Source organism: Muntiacus reevesi, chromosome 1 (assembly GCF_963930625.1).
Source record: "Muntiacus reevesi chromosome 1, mMunRee1.1, whole genome shotgun sequence".
In the NCBI taxonomy this organism is placed as follows: domain Eukaryota; kingdom Metazoa; phylum Chordata; class Mammalia; order Artiodactyla; family Cervidae; genus Muntiacus; species Muntiacus reevesi.
In genome coordinates, this window is record NC_089249.1 from 184,418,236 (window position 1) to 184,442,095 (window position 23,860).

General features: G+C 53.6%; 1 protein-coding gene across 1 annotated transcript; it reads right to left on the minus strand.

Annotated features, from left to right (window-relative positions):
- Window positions 1–1,006: 1,006 nt before the first annotated feature.
- Window positions 1,007–23,019, minus strand: COLGALT1 (collagen beta(1-O)galactosyltransferase 1). Its single transcript, XM_065917451.1, has 12 exons — window positions 22,709–23,019; window positions 21,238–21,348; window positions 20,367–20,484; window positions 14,314–14,448; window positions 12,967–13,171; window positions 10,956–11,075; window positions 5,960–6,036; window positions 5,780–5,886; window positions 5,394–5,526; window positions 3,697–3,824; window positions 2,722–2,928; window positions 1,007–2,547 (listed from the first exon to the last, which is right to left on the minus strand). Exons 1-12 carry the CDS (start codon window positions 22,969–22,971, stop codon window positions 2,280–2,282), a joined length of 1,872 nt encoding a protein of 623 aa, XP_065773523.1. The 5' UTR covers window positions 22,972–23,019; the 3' UTR covers window positions 1,007–2,279.
- Between the last annotated feature and the right edge of the window lie 841 nt (window positions 23,020–23,860).

Here is a 23,860-nt window from a genome sequence, read left to right on the forward strand (position 1 = left end):
CAAAAAGAGCTGGTAGGTGCCTGCACTGATTAGAATGTCCACAATATGCTGTTAAACTTAAAAAGAACCTTGCAGGGGGAGGAAAAAAAAAACCTGGATACAATTTGATCCTGTTTCTGAAATAAAAATGTGTTGTGTGGGAGAAAATACATGTTATGTGAGAGAAAATACAAGCAGGTTGTAACAGAGTTTATGTAATATGAAACTTCTTTTTCAAAACATGTATATATTTGCACCATGCACATGGCTAAGACTGAAAAGGTTTGTCACCAAAAAGTTGTCTCTGAGGAGGTGTGATTTAATTTTGCTTTTTTCAGTTTGCTTAGCTGTAAGTTCTCATTTCTTCAGTAGGATCACACACCATCTGTTATTTTGTAAAAGCCCCCTGCAAGCTCTAAGGGCTTAAGAATCTTGAAAACGTGTAAGTATTTGACCCAGAAAATGTACATGCCGTTGAGGGTGGATAAATGCCCCACCTCCCTCACCTGGGGGCTGGGACCACTCTAGGGTCGATGCCCTGCATTGCTCAGCCCCAGCTCTGGTCCCCAGTTACTGTAGTTAATGACTCCCTGTGACCGGAGTCGGACGCTACTGAGCAACTGAAGAAATGAATGGCTCACTGGCGACCCCTGCAGGACTCCTCCCCGCTCCTCTTCACGTCACCCTGGGGGCTACTTGGGGGGGGGTCCCCTCTTGGATAACTCAAGTCCTCATCTCAGGGTCTATTTTCTGCAGACGCCAAACTATGACAGCCCCCTCCTCATTCTGTCACCTGAGACAGCCCTGCAGCTGACCCTACAGGACAGAGTGCGGCTGACCAGCTGTCCTCCCCGCGCTGTTCTGGGTGAGTTTCACGGGGCGCGCTGGGACCCAGGCTCTCATTCCACCCTCCCCCCGCCTCTCTGGCTCCTCGCCAGCACCTGCTTTCCTCCCACGTCTTGGTCTGAAGCAGTGGGTGGTGTGTAGGCGATGAGCAGACCATCGGGCCAAGAAGGGAACACAGATGTTTGTGAAAACCCAACCAGGAACATTTAATAAAAAAAATAAGCAAGTTATCCAGAACCCGACTGGGACAGCAGTTAGCTACCCCTCAGAGAACGAGGCACCGCTGGCCGGTTCTGACATTTGTTTCAGGCTTGAAGGCACGGTCAGTCCTCCCGGCTGTGCTGAGGGACGTCCTGCCCAGGCCACAGATAGCGCCCCAGTGCAGCGGAGCCCATCCGAGGCCCCAAACACATGATCCCACCAGAGGCTTGGACAAAAGAATGCCATCAAGCAGGTAGACCACACCTGAGATGCAGGGCAGGGCGGCCAAGCAACCGAGGACAGGGGGTCCTTGCCCCCTCCAGGGGGGCTGGGTCTAGGGGAGCCTTGCATGAGGACATGGGGTCACTGAAACTCGTGGCTCTCCCTGTTGAGGGAAGAGTCTGCCTATTCCTGGGCAGTGGTGGGGGGGTGTTAGGTACACACATTTCAGGTGACGGGGGTGGTGCAGGAGAGGAATCAAACTCAGTCAGCCCCACTGGGAGTCCGCGAGGTCAGGCACACAGCAGGCACTCAATAAATGCTTGCTGCATGAAGAAATGGAAGGACTTGTCCATCTCTGTGGGGGGATCAGATGCTGACTGAACATCTGCATCACTAGTGCAGGAGATGCTCTCTGGATGTGTGGAGAAGAAACCAATTAGAGTGAAATGCACCTTGATTATCTTTAGCCCTAGCACCACACTCAGCTCCCGGCACACAGCAGGCACCCCATAAATGCACCGAGTCAGTAAGAACTTTTGCGTCGCAAGTACCGGGCACAGAGTAGGTATTCAGTATGTGTTCAAATAAATGAAAGTTTGCCTCACTTGTCCCAGAGCCTGGAATGGTGCCTTGCATACAGTAGGCACTCAATAAATACTTGCATGAATTGAAACAGTGAATGTGTATCATTAGCGCCTGATTCTTGATGGAGGATCGATAACGCTTGATGACTGACTCCATCACTGCTGGAGGGAGTAATCAAACCTCATTCACTGCCAGAACGCGGGAACCTGGCACCCTGTGACCAATCAAAGTGTTGGGTGCACCCAGAGATGAACAGTTCCCACCCAGTCCGCCTATGCTGCCTGCGTGCACGTGATTGCTGAGCAAGAGCCGGCTGGACGCTGCCCCGTGCAGGGAGCCCTCCGGGGTCTGCCAGGGGCCACAGGGGCCCTGCCGTCCCCGGTGGGCATGTGGGGCCGGGCCAGCGACCGCTGCCCTGGCTCCACGGCCACCGGCCCTCAGAGCTCTCAGAGCTCATCCCGGGCGGCACTGTCCAGCGGGGACTGGAGCACGTCGGAGTTCTTGGCCTCGCGGCTCAGGGCCTGCTGCTCCCGCATCTTCTGGGACTTGGCGCGGTCCCAGTCGGTCTTGACGCGCTCGTTGTTCCACACGACTGAGGTCTCCGTGTCGCTCACATACCCGTCGTCCCCTGTGTAGTGCGTGGGGTAGATGAGCAGGGGCTCCACGGAGAAGGCGCGCAGGTCCCGAGGGGAGAAGTGGGCCTTGTACTCAGACCTGCGCGGGAGGAGCGGGGTGGGGGTCAGAGGCAGTAGGAGACAGAAGCGGGTGGCGAAGGGGATTCATGAAGGAAGCGGCAGAGAAGGCAGAGGAGAAGCCTCACGCCCCCCTACCCAGGCCAGCTGCACAGCGAGACCCCAGCTCCCCTGGCCCACTGCCGCCCCCTCTCACACTGGGTGCTTGTCGAACATGACTGGCAAGAACTCGTCCACCGGCAGCATTTTGGAGAGCGGCCGGGCAGCCAGCAGCTTGCGGGCGCCTTGCAGGGAGATCACGTAGGCCAGGGTCCAGTACGAGTAGTCGGCCTCCACCAGGTTCCTCACGCGGGGCACAGCCTTCTCGGGGTGCTCCACCTGCATCCGCTTCCGGCCCACGTAGCTAGGGTGCAGAATGGGGGCTCTGTCACCGTCCGCCTGTTCACCTGCCCAAGAATGCTAACCCAGGGAGCCACTGAGCCGCTGTCAGACCCTGGGGTGGGGGGAGCTGGGGAGCACTGCGGAGGCACGTGTGACTGGACTGGGTGGGAACAGGCCCACAGCGGTCTAGGGCCCACACGGGGGAGAGTGGGGCTGAGAAGGAAGCTGCTCTGGGTTCAGAGGGCAGTGGGACGGGTGGGCAAGGTGGAGGGTGCAGGTGAAGCGGTCAGGAGTGAAGGGGACCCATCACTATTCATTTTAAGGACACGCTGCTGAGTCTGAGGCTCAGAACCCGGATCAGGGCTCTGCGCAGGGGAGGGGGAAGCAGAGGGGGATGAACCAACCCACCTACATGAGACTGTTCTGGAAATACTCTGGCCACCCTCCACCTAGTACTGGTCTAAGGCCCAGAGTCGCTTGGCCACACCCCACACTCAGCACCAAAGGCTCCGCCCTGCTCCCAAGCCCTGACCAAACCCACCCAGGCCACATCCCCAAGTGCTTTAGCCACATCCACAGGCTTCCAGGTCAAATCTTAGCCACATTGGCTAAGTAAGAGGAAGGCTCCAGTCAAGTCTCCAAGCCCTGAAAGAGCTGGCAGCCTTCTAAGACCCCAGACTTCCAGGTCAAGTATTGAGTCCTCCTGCCAACCTCCCACAAGTCGACCCAACCTATTAACCTGCAAAGGCCCTCAGAGCTAGTCTCCAGGCCCCACCCAGGCCCGACTCACATGAGGTCCCAGTCCAGACCCTCCCGCTCCACATCCCGCATAAGGTTCATCAGTCGCCTCTTGAAGAAGATCTCGAAGCGTAGGTCATCCTCAAACACGAGTGATTTCTGCAGCCCGCGGTCCACAACCTGAGGGAGGAGGCCCCGCTGAGATCTTGGAGAGATAAAGTCCAGGCCTGACCCCAAAGCCAGTTCTGCTTAAGAGGTCTGGGGCACCAGGAAAAAAGCAAAATAGACACACACACACACACCACCAATAGTTCAGATCTACCTCTTGGCCAAAACCTTCTCCTTACAACTGGGAAGCAGATTCCACAGCCTCAGCCTGCTGCCCCTCTCCACCCCAGGGCCTGCGCCTGCCATGCCTTTGATACAGAGCACCCTTCTCCCATGCAGCAGCAGGCAGGATCCCTCTCACCCTGCTGGCCTCAGTTCCAACGTCAACTAAAGAGATCCTTCATGACTATCACCCAAAACTGCTAGTTGAGGACGATTCATAACCCTGGACCTCTCCTGTAGGTGCCTCTCACTTATTTCAATATTAGTCATTTCCCTGTGGTTTATCATCAGTCTCCCCACCTCCCAGGGCTGTGAATCCCCTGTGGGAGCTGGGTGTGTCTTGGGGGGCTGTCGTGTCCCCTGGACCAGCACCAGGCTGGGCACGCAGTCAGTACTTGACAAATCTTCCCTGAATGAATGAACTCGATCATCTTCATGACTGAAGACTCTGTCTTCTTCATTTGGAAAACGAGGCTCAGATTGGGAAATCCCTTCCTTGCTCAGAGCTCACCCCGCTCGGAGGCAGGGCTGGACTTGAACCTGGATCCCCTCTGGCTCCACAGATGCCTGGACACCGCAACCTTTGCCCCGTACCTTCCATGATGAACGTCAGAAAAAGAGAGCAACCTGGGCGGGAATGCACTGCCTCAAACACCAAATCTGGCCTCAAGTTGGATGGTCCCAGGTTCAAAGCCCCATCTGGCATCCTCGCCCATCATAACCTTTCCCTCCCAGGGTGTCTGAGGAGCCTCTGTGGCTGGTGGGGTACCAGTGTGTGGGGTGTGCGTTAGTTAGCATCACCGTGGCTGGTGCTCCTACTAGTAAGCTCTGAGCACGGTGCCCAGGCTCCAGATACTTGATAGTGGCTGGCTATGAAGAGGCTTCACTGGGAGGTCCCGGGCCTCAGACCCCACCTGTTTCTAGAGTCAGGCTCAGCCCTCCTCAGACTCAGGACTCACATCTGCACAGTGGAAGGATGGCAGCTGCCCCACCCGGGGTTCGGGTGCCACATTCACCCAAGGAGAGAGGCTGAGTGTCCTGAAGTGCTTTTGGAAGCCTGCCTGGGGTGCCGGGGATTCCCTCCCTGAGCTGTTAAGAAGCCCGAGGAGGGGACTTCCCTGGTGGTCCAGTGCTTAAGAATCTGCCTTGCAACGCAGGGGACGCAGGTTTGATCCCTGATCAGGGAACTGAGATACTGCACGGTAGGACAACTGAGCCTTCGAGCCACAACTAGAGAGGCCGAGCGCCACAACTGGAGAATCCCCTAGCTGCAAGGAAAAGCCCCCGCGTGAAGGGAAGGTTCCGAGTGCTGCGATTAGGACCGGATGCAGCCAAATAAATAAAGATAATAATAAATAAGATTTTTTTTTTTAATAAAAAGAAGGGCTAAGGAGGGTCCTGCCCCCCTGCCAGACATACCTCCTTCCAGATGTTATAGTGGCTGAGAAAGCAGCCCAGTTCGCCCTTGGTGAGGGGCCGCCCATGGTAGGGGTCCCGGTAGCCGGGCAGCATCTGGATGCCCAGAGCCTCCACCTGGCTGGTGTTCATGGCTCTGCAAGTGGGGAGGGGTCGGGGGCAGAGGAAGACCGCATCTTTCTACAGTCCCACCAGTTAGCGAGCCTCCCTCCCCCACCCTCCCCCAACCCATCGTGGACCGGATGTGGCCTGCCTGGGTGTGGTCTACACCCGAGCGCAGGTCTGTGAGCACCCAGCCAGCGGCAGACCCACGCCCCCTCCGCGGCGGCCATCAGGGTGGTCTACACCCACCCGTGGCGCCGCCCCTCCCCCAGCAGGGTCCAACTCACTTGCCGTCCACAGCCTCCACCAGCCGGCACGCTATCTCCTGCTCTTCCAGGGCCCGCAGCATGCGTTCCCGCCGGTCCTGCCGCCGCTTCAGGTTGATCATGAAGACCTGCGGCGCAGAGCCTCTGTTGGACCCTCCAGACTGGGCCCCGGCCCCCGCCCCGAGGGGACGCCCCGCCTACCTCGTCAAAGCCCATCTTGTCTGGCGTCTTGGTGGGCACTGAGATGAACTGCGAGGGCTCCGAGGGTGGGTGCTTCACTGGGGGGCAGCAAAGCCGAGGGGTCACCAGGGGGTCATGGAGACGGAGGGCGCCAGCCTCGCTCCTGACGCCCCCTCCCCAGCCTCTGCATGGCTCCGTGGCACCGGGCTGCTCAGCCTGATGCTGGGACCCTGCCTGACCCAGCCCCGCCCGCAGAAGCGGTGCCACTCTCTCTCCCCTGCCTGTTACACACTCTGGCTGTTGGCACTGCTCCAGACTTACCCGTCCCCTATTCCTACCTCTGGGCCTCTGCTGAAACCCCGTCCCTTTCCCTGAGTTATCAGCTAAGATGTCTTCTTGGGGGGGGGGGGGGGGCTGGGATGCACCAACAGGAGTCTCCTGACCTCCCCAGGCTGAGTCAGGCACCTCTCTGGAGTCCCCCACAGCACCTGGGCTTTCGTCAAAGCCTCATTCCACTACCCTAAGTCCCACTTCTCTGATCATCTCCCGTGAGATCCACCAGACGGACACCAGGTCCACCCACTCACACTGGCTCCCTGGCACCCAACAAGGAGCTTGGCACGAACTCATAAACCAAGCAAAGGAATGACACTCCTCATCTGTACTGTTGTTTAGTCACCAAGTCGTGTCCGACTCTTTGCGACCCCATGGACTGCAGCACACCAGACTTCCCTGTTCTTCACTATCTCCCAGAGTTTGCTCGAACTCATGCCTATTGAGTTGGGGATGCCATCCAACCATCTTATCCTCTGTCGCCCCCTTCTCCTCCTTCCCTCAATCTTGAAAATGGGCTAAAAAGCCTCTCAGAGGTTTATATCATGAGATGATGCCATGAAATCACACATGTTATTTTGGGTTAAACTGTGTCCTCCTTGCAAAGATACACTGGCATCTTGATCCCCAGTACCTCAGAAGGTGACCTTATTTACAAATAGGATCTTTAATGAGGTCATTAGGGTGGTGGGCCCTCATCAATATGGGCTTCCCCGGTAGCCCAGATGGTAAAAAATCTGCCTACAATGCAGGAGGTCCAGGTTTGATCCTTGGGTCATGAAGATCCCCCGGGGAAGGGAATGGCTACCCACTCCAGTATTCTTTCCTGGAGAATCCCATGGACAGAGCTGCAGTGCATGGGGCACAAAGTGTCAGACACGACTGAGCCACTACACAAATATACTTGGCATGTAATCAGTGTGATTGGGGTCCTTATAAAAATGGGAAACCTGGACACAGAGACGCACACAGAGGGTAGACGGGTTGAAGACACACAGCGAGCTGGCGGCCTTGTGACTGCAGTGACCCACCTACAAGCCCAGACGTGCTAAAAATCTCAGGGTGGTCACGATCACTCCCCTTCTGGCTGCTGTGGGCGGTGCTCAGACCACATTCCCAGAGCCCTGTCTTGGCCTATGCCTGATGGTTTCCCATAGAAGGAACAGATCCACAGGGGGCTGTGAGCCTGCTGAGGCTCCTGGTATCTACCAGTCTGGCCCAGAAAAGCCCAGCGTGCCGGTGAGTGTGGCATCCACCTCCCCAAGAACAAAGGCCCCGTGTGAGCTAGCAGGGCAGACACAGGCCCCTCTGTCTGGGAGAGGCCTGGGTGAGCCCTAGAGTCCACCCGGAGCCTTCCACCTCACAGCCTGGGCCTCCTCCTCTAGCGACACTGTGCCCTGGGCTTCTTCCTATTCGGGGCCCATCACAGCTCCCTGCCACCCCCTGCCATCCTCAGGGGACCCTGGGACCCAAAAGGGCAAGGCTTTGGGATCTGAGACTCTGGCTGCAAATCACTTTCCCCCTCTCTCTCAGTCTCTGCCTGCCTCCGTGGGGTGTACGTGTGGGAAGGATCTGCCTGTGGGAAGTGGAGGTATCTCTTTATCCTGTCTTATCAGTTCTGGGGAAATGGAGCATATTAGGGTCCAGAAAGAGCAAGGCAATGCAGCTACGTCACAGTGATATAAAAATGCAACACCCCTAGGGACTTCCCCAGTCATCCGATAGCTAAGAATCTGCCTTCCTGTGCAGGGGATGTGGCTTCAATCCCTAGTCGGGAAACTAAGATCCCATTTGCTCGGGGCAACTAAGCCGGCACATGGGCAACTACAAAGCCCGTGAGCTACAGTGGAAGATCCCGCAGGCTGCAACTAACACCAGATGCAGTCAAATTTAAAAAAAAAAAAATTGTAACATTGCTAGACCTATTAGAGGGTGAGGGATTAATCTTGACCACAGACAGGTCTGGCCTTTGCTCTCTGCTCCTGGGTAGTTGAAGACCTTGGAAATGTCTTTGTTTTTTCAGGCCTTGGGCCACAGTGGGCATCTATGCCAACCGTGTGATGTAGGGTGGGGGTCTTGGCTCAGTCTCTACAGCGACTGGAGATGGGGGTCAGCCACATGGCAGTCAGCCATACCTGAATGAGCCCAGCACAAGCCCTCGACGCAGAGGCTTGGGAAGCAGCCCTGCTGGCACTGCACCGCGCATGCTGTCATGCGCTAGTGCGGACACTAGGAGTCCCTGTGCTTGGAACTCTCCTGGATGCTGCCCCACGCACCTTTTCCCTTTGCCAAGATTGTAATTTGTGTCTTTTTCCTGTAATAAATTGTGAGTATAACAGCTTGCAGCAAGCTCCGAGTACTTCTAGTAGATTATCCAACCTGAACCTGTTCTTGGGCACTCCTGACGTTGTAACTGGTGTAAGAAGTGAGAGCAATCTTGTAGATACTTCCTAACTTTGCACCCACAGATGCATTTCTAGAACTCTCTTGTACACACTGCAATGCAGGGAAACAAGAAATGCCCTACATGCCCCAGAGAAGATGGGTAAACCGACATATGACACAGCCAAGAGCAAACAAATCTGCAGCTGAACATCTACATGGAATACTAGGCAGTAAGGAAGGGAGTGAGTCATGGCCACACTCAGCAGCCAGCGGCAGCGCAGACAGGGCGCTGCGTGGAAGACACCCGAGCCGCACACTGTGTGATTCCACTGATGTGAAGCACAAAGTGGGAAAAGCCTGTCAGCTGGTGGATGCCGGGCGGTGGGGACACTGGGGAGGGTCAGGGCTTGGTCTGCATCTGGATATAAAAGGATATAAAAACAATCATCACGCTGCACACCCGTGACCCGTCACTGCCCTGTGTGCTAAAACTCAAAGAACAGGACTCATAATGAGCCAAGTGTATGGGGCCAAGTGGAAAGACACTCCATGAGCAGGCAGGGAAGGAAGCAAGTTGCTGGATTCCCCATGAACAGAGGGCATCTCTTCGAGGTTTTCTGTAAGCTTGAAATTTTATTGTAAGAAAGATCTTTGAACACATGTAAAATCACATGCATAGCCTGGGACCAGGTACCCACACACAGGTAGAGAGAAAAGACAGTTTTCACAAGAACTTGTAAACTGTAAGCTTCCAGACCCTCCTTCTCTCTGTCCTGGGTGATCTGCTCGAGCCCTCAAAAAAAACAGGAAAATATGCATGCCTCTGTTGTGTTTATAACAGCGGAGTGAACGGTTTCCTGACCAGAAACAAGAATATATGTGAAAATTTAAACTAGGACCATCAATAGTAGCCACAGAGAAGCTTCTCAGGGTCCAGTCACCGAAAGGAGTTGGCAATTAGCAGAGACCCACCTCTTGGACTGCGGTGGGGCCGCCGTGCTGGGCCTGGACAGCTACATGGGCAGACACTTGGGTGTGTGTGTGTGTGGGGGGGGTCTTCGCCCTGGTGACCTTGAAGCCTCCAGGTGTTATCTCAAAAGACCCAAAGTGTTACATGTTAGTCGCTCAGCTGTGTCTGACTCTTTGTGACCCCTGTGGACTGTGGCCTGCCAGGCTCCTCTGTTCATGGAATTCTCCAGGCAAGAATACTGGAGTGGGTAGCCATTCTTTTCTCCAGGGGATCTTCCCGACCCAAGGATCGAACCTGGGTCTCCCTCATTGCAGGCAGACCCCAGAGCCCCCTCTAAAAGAGAGCAGGGTGTCATTCCATCTTCAACCACAAGGGAGAGCCATAGATAGAACCTTCTAGAAATGGATGGAGGGATGGGGGCTGAGCCCCAGGACAGGGGCCTGGCCCTCCAATCCTCTCTCTGTGCAGTGGAAGGAATCGCTGTGCTGCTTCACAGGCCTTCACAGGGAAGCGGGTGCTCGGCGCAGGGCCAGGCCCCCACAGAAGAGGACATTGCTTCACTGTGTGGTTGCTTCAGAGGCTCCCCAGCTGGGGCAGAGGCCCCGTCCTCAAGCAGCCTCAACGGCAGCTCAGCCCTGTGCACTCAGCCCACCTCACCAGAGGTCCAGGTGCTAATATAATAGTCCATGGATTTATTTGTATATGTATTAGAGAGACAGCAGCTTGCAACCACAGTAAAAATACATATTAAAGTTTCCTTTTCAAAGTGTATTCAAATAAAAAAAAAGAAAGTGTCCAATAAGATAAGATAAGAAACAAACAGTGGGTCTGGGGGCTGACACAGCCAAGCGCATCCAGGGTCATCAGTGAAACCTCCTACCTTCCATGCTCCAACACCCTCCACGGCTCCTGCCTACCCCAGGGACAAGACCCGCTCCTAATTCCAATGTCTGATGCCCCCACCGTGGCCCTGCCTGCTGGCTCTGTCCCCCTTCTGCCCCACCAATCTTGCCTGTTTTCTGAGCTCGCAGCCCCTCGATCCGCCCAGCTTCTGCACATGCTGCTCCCTCCGGCTGCAATCTCCCTTCCAGTTAACTCACCCTGTATCTTAATGCCACCCCACCAGAAAGCTCACCCTGATTTCCCCAAGCATGCCATGCGTAGCCGCTTGTAAGCCATGAGAGTGGGGACGACTGTTCACACTGGATTCTCAGTGCCCGGCAAAGAGACTGATGCCCACAGACACTCAGTCAGTGTTCACGGATAGATGCGAGATGGTGGGGAGAGGGAGGCAACTTGGCCCTCCCGCGGTGGCGCAGACAGACTCACCCATGACCTCCAGCTGCACGTGCATGAAGCTCTCGGCCTCGTCCTGGAGGGTGCTGTGTGACCGCAGTGGCACCGGCAGAAAGCCGTACACTTCCTTGTTGCAGACGTACATCTGGACCTCTGGGGCCAAGGAAACCACGACGAGAACTGAATACAGAGCAGTAAGGCCTCGGAGGCAGCCTCCTAGCAGCAGCATTAGCCTCACTGCCCGGCGTGGGGCTGGGCGTAAATGGGTCCAGCTGTTCCCAGCAACTGGCAGAGACCACCCCAGCACTCCATCTGGGAACTGGGGTCAGAAGAGGGGTTCACAATGCCAGACGAGAAGACAAAAAAAACTCCAGAACTGTTAACAAGCACCTTGCATGGGTACTGACAGGGCCCGCAGGCTTCCACGACAAAGCAAACCACAAAATGGTGGGTGAACAGTAAAAACTCACATTTATGCACAGAAATGAGATGCAGTTGGACAAACCATGAATATCATTACCTCTGTCTGTGTTTGTCCTTCTCTGAATAGCTAAAATATTTTTTTGAATGGTTTAAAACTTTATAACAAGCATATACCTTTTTTTAAAGTGATAATCCCAACGAAAATGATTTTCATTCAAGGTGTGTGGGTGCTAAGTCGCTTCAGTTGTGTCTCACTCTTTGTGACCCCATGGACTGTGGTCTTCCAGGCTCCTCTGTCCATGGGATTCTCCAGGCAAGAATACTGGAGTGGTTGCCATGCTCTCTTCGAGGGGATCTTCCCAACCCAGGGATCGAACCTACATCTCCTGAGGCTCCTGCATTGCAGACAGATTCTTTATTGTTGAGCTACCAGAGAAGCGCTTCATTAAAGGGCCAGATAGTAAATACTTAGGTTTGTGGGCCAAACTGCTCTATCTGAACAACTCAAGTCTGCCTTCAGAATGTGCCCAGAAAGGGCATGGAAGCTCTGCGCCCCTCGCCACACCATGCCCCATGCATCCTTTCCTGAAGGTTGTTCCTGGGTTATATACACTTTTATAATAAATAGTAACCTAGTTAGTAAATGAGTTTCCTGAGTTCTGTGAGCTGCTCTTGCAAATTAGCAGAACCCAAGGAAGCTGTGAAACCTCTGATGTATAGCCATTTGGTCAAAAGCATGTGGGCTTCCCTGGGTGGCTCAGTGGTAAAGAATCCACCTGCAATGTATGCAGGAGATGTGAGTTCTATCCCTGGGTTGGGAAGATCCCCTGGATGAGGAAATGGCAACCCACTCCAGTATTCTTGCCTGGAGAATCCCATGGACAGAGGAGCCTGGCAGGGTACAGTCCATAAGGTCTCACAGTCAGACACAATTGAGCAACTGAGTATGCAGTAGAACCACAGGTGACAACTTGAACTTGTGACCAGCATCTGAAGCAGGAGAGGGGTCAGTTCTGTGGGCCTGAGACCTTAGCCTGTGGAATTGGATGCTATCTCCAAGTAGACAGAGTCAAAATTGAAATAGAATTGAGCTGAATTATCAGACACCTTGTTGGTGTCCTAGAATTGCTGGTTGGCATGGGAAATTACCCCAACATACATACACGGGAGTTGGATCCTAGAACCCAAAAGACATTCTAGCTTGTGTCCATATGAGTGAGTACAGATGGTGGGCTGGATTTGGCCCACGGGCCATGAGTTGCTGACCCATCTTTAAAATAAATGACAACTCATCATTCAGTGTTCTCTTTCTCTTTAAAAAAAACTTTTTTTGCCCTAAGTATACAACTACAGAGCAATTATGCTTAACTATAGATAATTGGAAGAATATAGGGAAATATCAGTAAGGAGGTCTTAAAGACCTGGGGAGTGAAGTCACCCAGCAGAGCCAGGGCTGGAGAGAGAATGGGTCCTGAGGATAGCCCCTGAACACCTGGATACAGCTGCACTGAAGTCATCGATCTACTCTGCAGTGCTGGTTCTGGGAGCCTTCTGTGGGCTGAGAATTGGTCCCAAGGAACCAGACAGACACCCCAGGATGGCAAATCCCCTGCGGGCTCACCTGCCTGCTTGCAGGAGAAGGCAAAAACAATGATGTCATCAAAGGACCAGGTGTAGTCAGGGTGCGGAGGGTAGAAGGCCAAGTTCCTGGATGCCGCCTTCCGCAGGTCAATCAGGAAGGTCGAGTGCACCATGGGGACGGCAAAGCAGCCCCGGCGGTCCCGCTTGCGGATGGGGATGTAGGCAGGCGTGCGCTTGTAGTAGCCCTGTGGGGAGTGGAGGCAGAGTTCTGCGTGGGGGTCCCTAAAGGGCAGGCTGGGGACCAGGACAATGGGAGGCCCAGAACACCTGGAGAGTAAGACCAGGTGTCAGCTTCTGGCTGAAGTGGGCATTCCCTGAGTGCAGAGCTCTGGGCAGGGCCAAGGAGTCTCCAACCCCCAAACCTCAGTCGCTGGGCAGTGGTAGAGAAACAGGGAAATAGTTACTCACAGACCCAGATCAATACTTCTGATCAGAAAGGCAGCATTTGGGGAGGGCAATTAAAAGGTTGAAAAGGGACCAGACACTTGAGATTCTTTGATTTTAAAATTAAAACACCAGAAGCGGGACTTCAAAAAGTCAGGGGGCATCTTTTAGAAGTTCTACAAGCTTCTGGAGCAATCTGGAGTTATCTCTCTTCCTTGTACCCTTTACAAATTGGAATTGTTAGCATATAAATTTAGACTTCTACAAATACTTTAAAATATAGACACCACTGAATTATTCACTTTTAAAATGGTGAACTTTATAGTTTATGAATTATATATCAATTCAAAACAAAAAGACAGGAAGAGATAGGACAGATCAGCTTGCTGGCTCTAGCCACCTGGCCCCTTCCCGAGGCACAGCCCTACTCTAGCACCTGTCTGTCACTCCCTCTGGCTTTCCCTACAACCCCACCCTCAACTCTGGGCTGGGACAATCAGAGCCTAGCATTTTTCTGGCTTCAGTAATTGGTTCAGGTCAAAAAGGAGACTGGACAAGGTTCAATCAGAGGGAACTAGCTGAATTCTGCTGGAATTATTCCCTAGGAGTTTGAAAATGAAGTCACTCAAGGGAAGGAGGAAGAGGAGTGTTAGCTGAATACATGGATCCAGCCATGCCTGAAGTCCTATCCGGGCACTACCACATCGTAGCTATGTTTGCATAGGCAAGTCTCTCCCCCCTCTGTATTTGTGTTTCTTCCTCAGAGTACTGGCGGCCGGGGCAGCAGGTGGGGTGGAAACAATCGCAGCCCATCCCCTAATTTAAGAATTGTCACAATGGTGTTTATAAAATGCTCACGATGAGGCAGCATGGTAATGAGCTAGATTTCAAACCCAGCCCCTACCTGCTCTGTTCAGCCCCCACCACCCCCAGGCCCCCTGACCTGGGATGTCATCCCACACCAGAAGTTGGAGTACGCAGCCCGGGAATCCAGCATGGGGGCCACCACCGTCTTGTTCTCTGCGATGAGCAGGGTCAGTGTGTCCGGGTTGAGGATCAGGTTGTCGGCGTCCACAAACTGCAAAACACCCAACGTGGCATCCGCGTGGGCCATCAGAGCCACCTGGGCTAGGCTGTGGCTTAGAACAGCTGGGGCCGAGGCCAGCGTCCCCGGGGCCTGGGGTACCCTGAGTAGCACACGCGGCCTTGGAAGCCCCCGTGCTTCTCAACAGACAGCTCTGACCTAAGCCACCAGCAGAGTTACGATCACATGATGAAATACACTACACGGCCAGAAGGGACGGGCCACACGACACAAAGCAATACAAGCGGGTCCCACACACAGTGCTGGAGAGACCCCGGAAGTGACAGCCGGTGCATCACGTGGCTCCATTTATGGGAACTTACAAGATGGGAAGCACTGGTTGATAAGGAGGATGGTTGGAGCAGAAGCCACCTCTGCAGGGAGGGGCCAGGAGGAAGATGCTTTTTTCTATGTGAGTTAAACACCAACCAAAAAATTCGTAAAAATAGGATCTTTACGTAAGGTTCTTTTTTTCCTTTAACACTTTGAATATTGGAGTAAAAAGATGATCACCCGTTTGTGGCAACCTGGAAGGAAATTCACCAACCCACAGACAGGGTCATCACGGGGGGTGTGCGCTTACTGGTCATCCCCGGAAGGCCATACGGCAGAGTCGTTCATCACACAAGCTGGGAACGACTCAGGAGTCTAGCCGTGGAGAATCAGCTACAGAAACTGGCCCTGTCCCATTGTCTGGTTAGAGTCGAGACAAGTGAAAATCAAACAACATAAAACAGGTAAGGATCTCTCTACCGGGATGTGAAAACATACAGATCACAGTCTATTACAGAGAGCTGTCAGGAGGTCTGATTCTTGGTTTTTCTTTTTTTTTTTAATGCATCTGGTCCACAGAACATGCTATCCATTACCCATGCAGGGTTTTGAGAATGCTTGAATCATTTGCTGCAAACAGCAAACACTAGAACACCAGCCTTCTCCAGTAACATGGGAACGGCATTCCCACAAGGTAAGGCGCAGCTGGAGATGGGAGGCGGCTGCCCCTGGGGACACACCATGCGGTCCTGTTATATTTCCTGCCCAGCCGCTGTGGACATTTGAATCTGTGACCTTGGAGCATACACGCAGTGAAAACGGCCAGAACCGTCTGGTAGTTTCTCAGAAAGTGAAACATCGAGTTACAGTGAGTTCACTCAGAGATACAGACTGAGGAAACTGGAAACGGGGACTGGGACGGACACTTGTACACCATGTTCAGAGGCGTTATCCATAGAAGCCAAACAGTGGGAACAACCACGTGTCCATCAGCGGAGGAAAACAGAATGTGGTCCTTTCATGCACAGAACATGACTCAGCCGTGGCGAGGAGTGATGCAGGGACACACGCTGCAACATGGGTGAACGCTGAAAACCCCAGGCCGAGTGAAGTCAGAACCAGTTTAGTTTACGCATAGTTTACGAAACGCCCTGAACAGGCCAAGTCACAGAAACTTCGGCAGATCAATGGTCACCAGGGACGGGAGAGTCGGGAGTGACTGCTCGTGGGCACTGGGTTCCCCGGAGGGTGATGAAAGCTAGTTTTGGAACCAGACAGAGGCTGTGCTTGCAGAACATGATGAACGTACTAAATGCCACTGATTTGTACACTTGAAAAGGGCTAATTTTATGTTACGTGACTTGTACCTCCATTAAAAAAACACAGCCAGAGAGTGAGTCTCTCTAGGAGGTGACATTACAAGGTATGGTGTTTGTTTTTTTTTCTTAAACCAATTCTTACTGTTTCTTATGTATTTTCTTATAAGTAACACCCACAGTATCCATAAAAAGAGGGCTTTTTAATAATAATTTTCAAACACTAGGGATTTCCCTGGTGGTACAGTAGATGGGGATCTGCCTGTCAATGCAGGCGGTAATGGATTACATCTCTGGTCCGGGAAGATTCCACATGCCATGGTTTAACTGGGCCTGTAAGCTACAACTACGGAGCCTGCACACCCTCGAGCCTGTGCTCCGCAAAGAAGAGGAGCTCCTGCTAGCCACAACTAGAGAAAGCCCACGTGCAGCAGTGAAAATCCAGAGCACTAAAACATAAATAAATACATGTACTCAGTCACTTAGTCATGTCTGACTCTTTGCAACTCCATGGACAGAAGCCCACTAGGTTCCTCTGTCTGTGGAATTTTCCAGACAAGAATACTGGAGCATGTTGCCATTTACTCCTTTGGGGATCTTCCCAACCCAGAGATGGAACCTGGATCTCTTGAGTCTCCTGCATTGGCAGGCAGATTCTTTACCACGATACCATCTGGGAAGCCCCAAATAAATGCATAAAATTATATAAAAAACAAAAAACCCAAAACACTCAACAAATGATTTCACATTCCAATATGGATTACCAAAGCCCTCAGTTACAAAAATACAGCAGCGTGTCAAAAGCTGCTTTGAGTTCTGAACCAGATCCCTGAGTTCCACCCAGGTTTGCTGAGGGAAAAAAGTGAAAACCAGCCAACCTCAAACCATGAAAGCAAAACCCATGAAGGCAGACAAGGTGGCCCTGGGCTGGATGGCTCCAGGAGGTTTGAGTCCCACCTCTGTCCCTCACTGGTTCTGAGAGGCCACCCAGCAGGCTGTCACTTCTCTAAGCTTCCATTCTCCCATCTATAAAATGGTCTGATAAGGCACCAAGTCACAGGCTCCCAGGAGGAGCCTGTTGCCTCCTTCCTCCTCCCAGGAGATGGCTCTGTCCTCCCCACAAGGCTCACGCCAGGATGTGAGGTCCTTCTGGCATCCAAACATCCAGCAGGGACTGTTCTCTCAGCCTCAGAACACATCCCGAAGCCACAGCCCCAAACCAGCGCCCACCCTGGCCTCCTGCTGACCCTATTCCTGCCCCATCGGCCCCACGCCCATGGCAGCCAGAGGAACTTCTAAAAATCAGAAATCAGAACCTAGCCCTCCCCTGCTCACACACCCTCCATGGCTCCCCATTACCCTCAAAGTAAAAGCCACATCCCTCCCTCTTGGCCTGTATAGTCCGGCCCCTACTCACCACTTCAGCACCAGCCCCTCCACCAGTTCACTCTGGCTACACTGGCTTCCTAGCCAGTCCCTGAATGTCCCACACTTGCTTCCTGCTCTGTTCGCTCTGCCTCAGACACTGACCCCCAGCTCCCACTGAGACCGGCTCCTCTGTTCCTTCAGATCTCTGCTAGGGCCCCCTCCTAAGGGAGGTCCCCAACCCCTGGTACCTGGGACTGCGACCTTATTTGGAAGCTGGGTCTCTGCGGATGTAATTAAGATGGAGTTCATCCCTCCTACACTGTTGGTGGGAATGTAAGTTGGTGCAGCCACTATGGAAAACTGTGGAGACTCCTCAGAAAACTAAAAATAGAATCACCATATGATCCAGCAACCCCAGATCTGGGCATATATCCAGACAAAACTGTAATTCAAAAAGACACATGCACCTCTATGTTCCTAGCAGCACTATTCACAACAGCCAGGACATGGAAACAACCTGCATGTCCATCAGCAGATGAACGGATAAAGAAAACATGTGTGTGTATACAATGGAATAGTACAAACGAAATAATGCCATTTGCAGCAACATGGATGCAACTAGAGATTGTCATACCAAGTGAAGTAAGCCAGAAAGAGAAAGGCAAATACCATGTGATGTCACTTACAAGCAGAAGCTAAAATACCGTACAAATGAACCTGTTCTATAAGACAGAAAGAGATTCACAGACTCTGAGAACAGACGTGTGGTTGCCAAGCGGGATGAGGGGTGGGGGAGGGAGGCCGAGGGGTACGGGATTAGCAGATGTCAACCATTATACATAGGATAGATGAACAAAAAGGTCCTCCTGTATAGCACAGGGAACTAAATGCAATATCCTGTGATAAGCCATAATGGAAAAGAAGATAAAATAAACAAATAAAAGGATAATCAATTTTAAAAAAGATGGGATTCATACTAAATTAGTGAAAGAGAAAGTGTCAGTCTCCAGTCGTGTCCAACTCTGCGATCCCGTGGACTGTAGCCCACCAGGCTCCTCTGTCCATGGAACTCTCCCAGCAAGAATCCTGGAGTGGGTTGCTCCTCCTCCAGGGGATCTTCCCGATGCAGTGATCGAACCTTTGTTTCCTGCAGCTCCTGCACTGCAGGCAGATTTTTCACCGCTGAGCCACGGGGGAAGCCCCACACTAGATTAGAGTGGGCCTTAAATTCAGTGACTGGTGACCTTATTAGAAGAGATCACGTGATCACAAAAGCAGAGACTGCAGGGATGCTGCCGCAAGCCAAGGAACACCTGAAGCTGCTAGAAGCTGGAAGCGGCAAGGAAGCCCCCTCCCCGAGATTTCAGACTTCTGGCTTCTGGAAGTGTGAGACCAGAAAGTTGTAGCATGGGAAGCCCCTCAGTGTTGGCACCTTGTTACAGGAGCCCCGAACACTGATCACGCTGCCAAGTGTCTCAGAGCGGGGGCCGCCTTCTGATACTTCCTCGTTCGGTTTTGTTTGCTTTCTGGTCACGTTCACCCTCCCGGGGAAGCGGGGGCTCAGCTTGTGCTGATCGTCACTGTGTCCCCCAGGCCGGCACGAGGAGGGCACGGGGAGCAGCTGATAGACATATGCTGACTGATTAAGAAGGTACAGACCAGCGCTTCCCTGGGGGCTCAGCGGGAAAGCATCCACTGGCCAGGGCAGGAGACACAGGTCAGATCCCTGATCCAGGATGATCCCACATGCCGAGTGGCAACTAAGCCCGGGCACCACGGCTATTGAGCCTGGGCTCTAGAGCCCAGGAACTGAAACTACTGAGCCCAAGCACTGCAGCTACCAAAGCCTGAGCGTCCCAGAGCCCAGGAGCTGCACCTACCGAAGCCTGTGCACCCTAGAGCCAGTGCCCCAGAAGATAAACCACCGCCATGAGAAGCCCGGGCCCCTCAACGGAAAGTAGCTCCCACTTGCCACAACTAGAGAAAGCCTACATGCAGCAACCAAGACCCAGCGCAGCCAAAAATAAATAAATAAGAAGATAGAGACCAGGACTTTCCTGGTGGTCCAGTGGCTAAGAATCTGCCTGCCAACGCAGGGGACACAGGTTCGACACAGGTTCAGTCCCTGGTCCAGGACAATCCCACATGCCACAGAGCCACTAAGCCAATGTACCACAACTACTAAGCCCATGTGTTCAAGAGGCCGTGCTCCACACCAAGAGAAACCACTGCAATGAGGAGCTCACGCACCGCAACTAGAGAGTAGCCTGCACACAGCGCAGCCAAAAAATTTTTTTAAAGAGAAGGAAAAGATCAAAGCTTGGGGTCTGGTGCATAGATGGGAAACCACCATAGGCACTTAGTCTGGCATCATTACATTCAACCTCCAGAGAGTTAAGCTCAGTGGTCGGTGCCCACTGCCCATCGCACCAAGTGAGGGGACCACGCCCGGTCAAGGGGCCAGGCTGAAGGAGTTCACAGAAGACTCGTGATCTGTGGGCATGTATCCCAATATTGCATTCAAACCTCAACCAGCCCCTTCCTGCCAGGGGCCCAGGAAGGGGAAGTGAAAGTCAGGGGTCAGCAGCTCAGTGTCACCCAACATCCCCCAGCCCCCACCCCATCCTCCTGCTTCTCGGAATCACCCAGAGGTCATCACTGGGTCTGTGCAGAGATATCAGATCACTGGTGATGGTGATAAAAGGGGAGATGAGCAAGGGTCCAACCATAAGGGACATAAAAACCCACTCACTTCTGATGATTAAGAACCGAGGTGGCTTAGGATCAAGACCCAGCTCCTCCACTAACCAGCTGTGTCACCTCTGACAACTCACTTCCCCTCTTAGAGTCTCAGTTTCCCCCTCTGTAAAATAGGGTTAAGGTTGGTCTCTGAATCCCACTGCTCCGCCTTCCCTTGGAGACCCCAGACCTCCCGCTGGTGGCCGAGAAACTCACCAGGATGTAATCAGCCCACATATCCCGGGCTGATTTCAGAGCCGCCTGGCGCAACTTCATGACATGCTCGTAGCGTGAGTCAGACCAGTGCTTGGGGCCCTCCTCATCTGGATAGGACCTGCAGAGAGGCAGCTGTGATGGGGGAAGCACAGGGCACTGTCGGAGCCCAGAGAGGCCTTGAGCTGGCTGAATGTGGGGTAGTCAGAGAGAGCTTCCTGGAGGAGGGGATGTGTAAGCTAGATCTGAAGGCTGGGAAGAAGCAAGGAGAAAACAGAGGAGGATGGAGGTATGGTGTGTCCCAAGTAGGGGACACAGTGTGTGCAAAGACCCAGAGGGGAAGAAAGCTTGGAGAGGGGTGAGGGGCACAGGGGCCTCTACTGCCTTGTAGGGACACGCCCCCATCTCTGAGCGGGAGGGGGAGTCGGAAAAAACTGGGAGCCTGTCCTCCTAGACTCCTAATCTGGTTTGGGCAGTGGGTAGGTACAAAACTAAAGCCCGAAAGAATGAAAGGAACTGAAGTCCACATCGGCCAAGGGCTCGTGGGGAAAGTAAACAACTGAGCTAAGAGAGACAAGGAATAAAGCAGCGGGCATCCACCACAAAGCCCAGGGAATGAAGGAATTCCAGGTGGAATAAAAAGAGGGGGTAAAAGTCCAACAGAAGGATTATGGCCCCCTGGGGAAGCAGGAGGGGAGGTGGTAGGTAGCCAGAGCCAGTGCTAAAGGCTGCAGAGCTGGACTGGAACGTCAGGGGCTGAAGGGAGGGGGCGAGTATGTCTGTCTCAGGACAATGGGAGCCATGGAGGGTGTGTGAGCAGGGACACAGCCAGGTTCAACTGGAGAGGGGGATCAGGGCAAGGCCTGGCGCTCACCTGGGCTCCTCCGACGGCCGCCACTCCACAGAGTGGTACAAACCCTTCACAGCCACCAGCCACTCCCGAAGCACCGCTGACGTGTTGTCTGCATTGTGGTCTGTGGCCACCCTGTAGACAGAGCAGGACAGTGAGTGGAATGAGGGAGACGGAGGCAGGACAGGCAACAGTAAGGCAGCAAGGGCTGCCACATACCCGCTGGGCCTCACACCAGCTACACGACCCTGGGCATGACACGTCCCCCCAGCATGCCCCAGTTTCCTTATCTGTAACACATGGGGGTGAGGACTGGGCCCACTTCACTGAGTTGCAGAGGGGACTACACAAGATAATTTTGGAAAAACACATTAGATATGATGCCAGTATTCCAGGGCATCTAAGATCTTACGACCATATTCGCTACTAAATATGTACAATTTAGTAAAAATACATATATATCATAAGGTTTGGTCCTGCCTTCTTCAACTCTCTCCTGTGAGTAGTGGGGTTGTTGTCACTCATTCATTCAAAAAACATTTCTTAAGCACCAACTATGTGCTTGGATTCTCTGGACTGGAGGGAAAAGTAACATTTGGAAGCCATCAGTCAAGAGCTATTCTCCCAAATGAATTGTTATTTAGTTGACAACAAAGGTAACACTGATGACAGTCATAACAACAAAATCGAACAAAATTATTATTATAATATTCACAACTCGGGTCACTGATGCCCAGCACAAGGGCTTCACACTCATTAACTGGTTCATCTTCAGAAACAACTCAGAGTTAGCTTAGTATCCCCACTTTCCAGATGAGAAAACTGAGGTAGGAAGCGATGAGTCACCAGCCAGATTTGTTCCTGGCCCTGCCCCATTCCGCTTCCAGGAAGAATCTGCTCCCCTTACCCTCCGCCATCCGCCAGGCACCCCACCCACCCACTCCAGTAGTCAGGAAGTCTGATTCAGGCTGGGCTCAGAGACCAAAACGGCAGCAGGAGCGAAAAGACGTTCAGTTAGTAGAAGTACAATGTGGGCCACGGCAACGCCCCAGTGCGGGGGGGTGGTTCTCAGGCTTCGCATGTTTGAAGCTGTGAGTGCACCCAAGTGGGTTAGGGGGTTAGTCCCGGGCTGCGCGGCACGGGTGATCCCGGATATGTCCTAATGGGAGTGGGGGCAGGGAAGACGGTAGGCTGCAGAGCAGTGGCTCGCCCCACCCTAAAGGGGCCAGCGGGCTCAGCGCGGTTCCGCCGGTGCTAACGCGGCGGAGGAAAGCAGGCAGGAAGGCACACGCGGCTTTGGTCCTCTCTGATGCGGGACAGCAGGCAGGGCGCGCGCGCGGCGCGGGTCTGGCCCGCCCGAAGGAGACAGCAAGCAGAAGGCACGCGTGGGTCTAGTCCGCCCTGCCCAGTGCGAAGACAGAGGGCAGGACGCGGCGTGGACCCGCCGGGACGGGGACAGCAGGCCTGATGCGGAGCCGGTGGGCGCCGCGCTCACCACAGCGCCGTGCGCTCCCGCGGATGCCGCAGCCGCTCGAGGGCGCCCAGCGTGGCAGGCAGCGCGTGGGCCGCGTTGCGTGCCAGCAGCGCGATCAGCACTCGCGGCGCCTGCAGCGGCGACTCGGGGCTCCAGCGCTCCTCGGGGAAGTAGGCGGCGGCTCCGGGCGGGCCCCCCAAAGGCGGCAGCGCCAACAGCAGCAGCAGCAGCAGTACCGGGAGAGGCCGCCCGTGTCCCCTGCACGCGCGTGGGGCCGCCGCCATCGCGCCACGAGTCGCCTTTAAGCCGCTTTTCTGCCGGCGGACGCGGACCGCGCCTTAAAGGGGACGTCAGGGCCCCGCCCCTGAGGCGCGCCTTAAAGGGGAGGAGAGCTCCAGGCGGAATCAGGCTTTAGGGCCCGCCTCCAAATGGTCTTAAAGACACAAAGTGCCTCGTAGCCTCAGCAACTGCCCCCTAGGAGGAATGACGTCAACCTATAGGCAGGCTCGGGATCCCCCGCCCCCCCTCATAGACTTGGAGCGCTCTGAACGTGGGTCTGTGCAGTAAAGGTGTTAGAGCTTAGAATCTGCCTTGCCTCGGAAATTGCTCCCCGCCGGGATCAACCCGATTCTCTGTCCCACTTCTATTTGTGTAAGCCCCCGATTGTGTCACGAGGCAGACCTGGATAGTTAGGATCTGGGTTGAGATCCGAATCTCAGTTTCCTCTGCTGCAACATGGTTTTATCATCTTAGTTCTCGATCTCCCAGAGATGTTCTCAGGGGTTGTTGGATACTAAGAGCATGGGCCCTGGAGTCCCCAGACCTGGCTATAAATCCAGCCCACGCGTGGGGGTCGCTGTGTGAGCCTCAGTTTGCCCATATGTAAAATAGAGTCATAACGACCTTAGAATTGTCAAGAGGATAGAACTCGCTGAGCACACGCTCTGGAGACAAGGTGGGCGTTTTCCTAGAACTGCTACAAGATTATTTTCAATAATCTATTTTCCCCCACAATCTAATGTGTTTCTAATCACTTTTTGTTGTTGTTCAGTTGCTAAGTCCTGTCCCACTCTTTGCGACCCCCACTCTTTGCGACCCCATGAACGGCAGCACACCAGGCTTCCCTGATCACTTTTGTGTCGTTATAAAAAATTGGTTTAAGAAAGATGCTCA

Bases quoted from the DNA above. Each gene is read 5' to 3' on its own strand.
- COLGALT1 (XM_065917451.1), bottom strand. From the start codon at position 22,971: ATGGCGGCGGCCCCACGCGCGTGCAGGGGACACGGGCGGCCTCTCCCG. The intron at 21,349-22,708 runs GTGAGCGCGGCG...CTCTGTCTACAG, and splicing joins CGGGAGCGCACGGCGCTGTG to GGTGGCCACAGACCACAATG. The intron at 5,887-5,959 runs GTAGGCGGGGCG...TCTGCGCCGCAG, and splicing joins ACAAGATGGGCTTTGACGAG to GTCTTCATGATCAACCTGAA.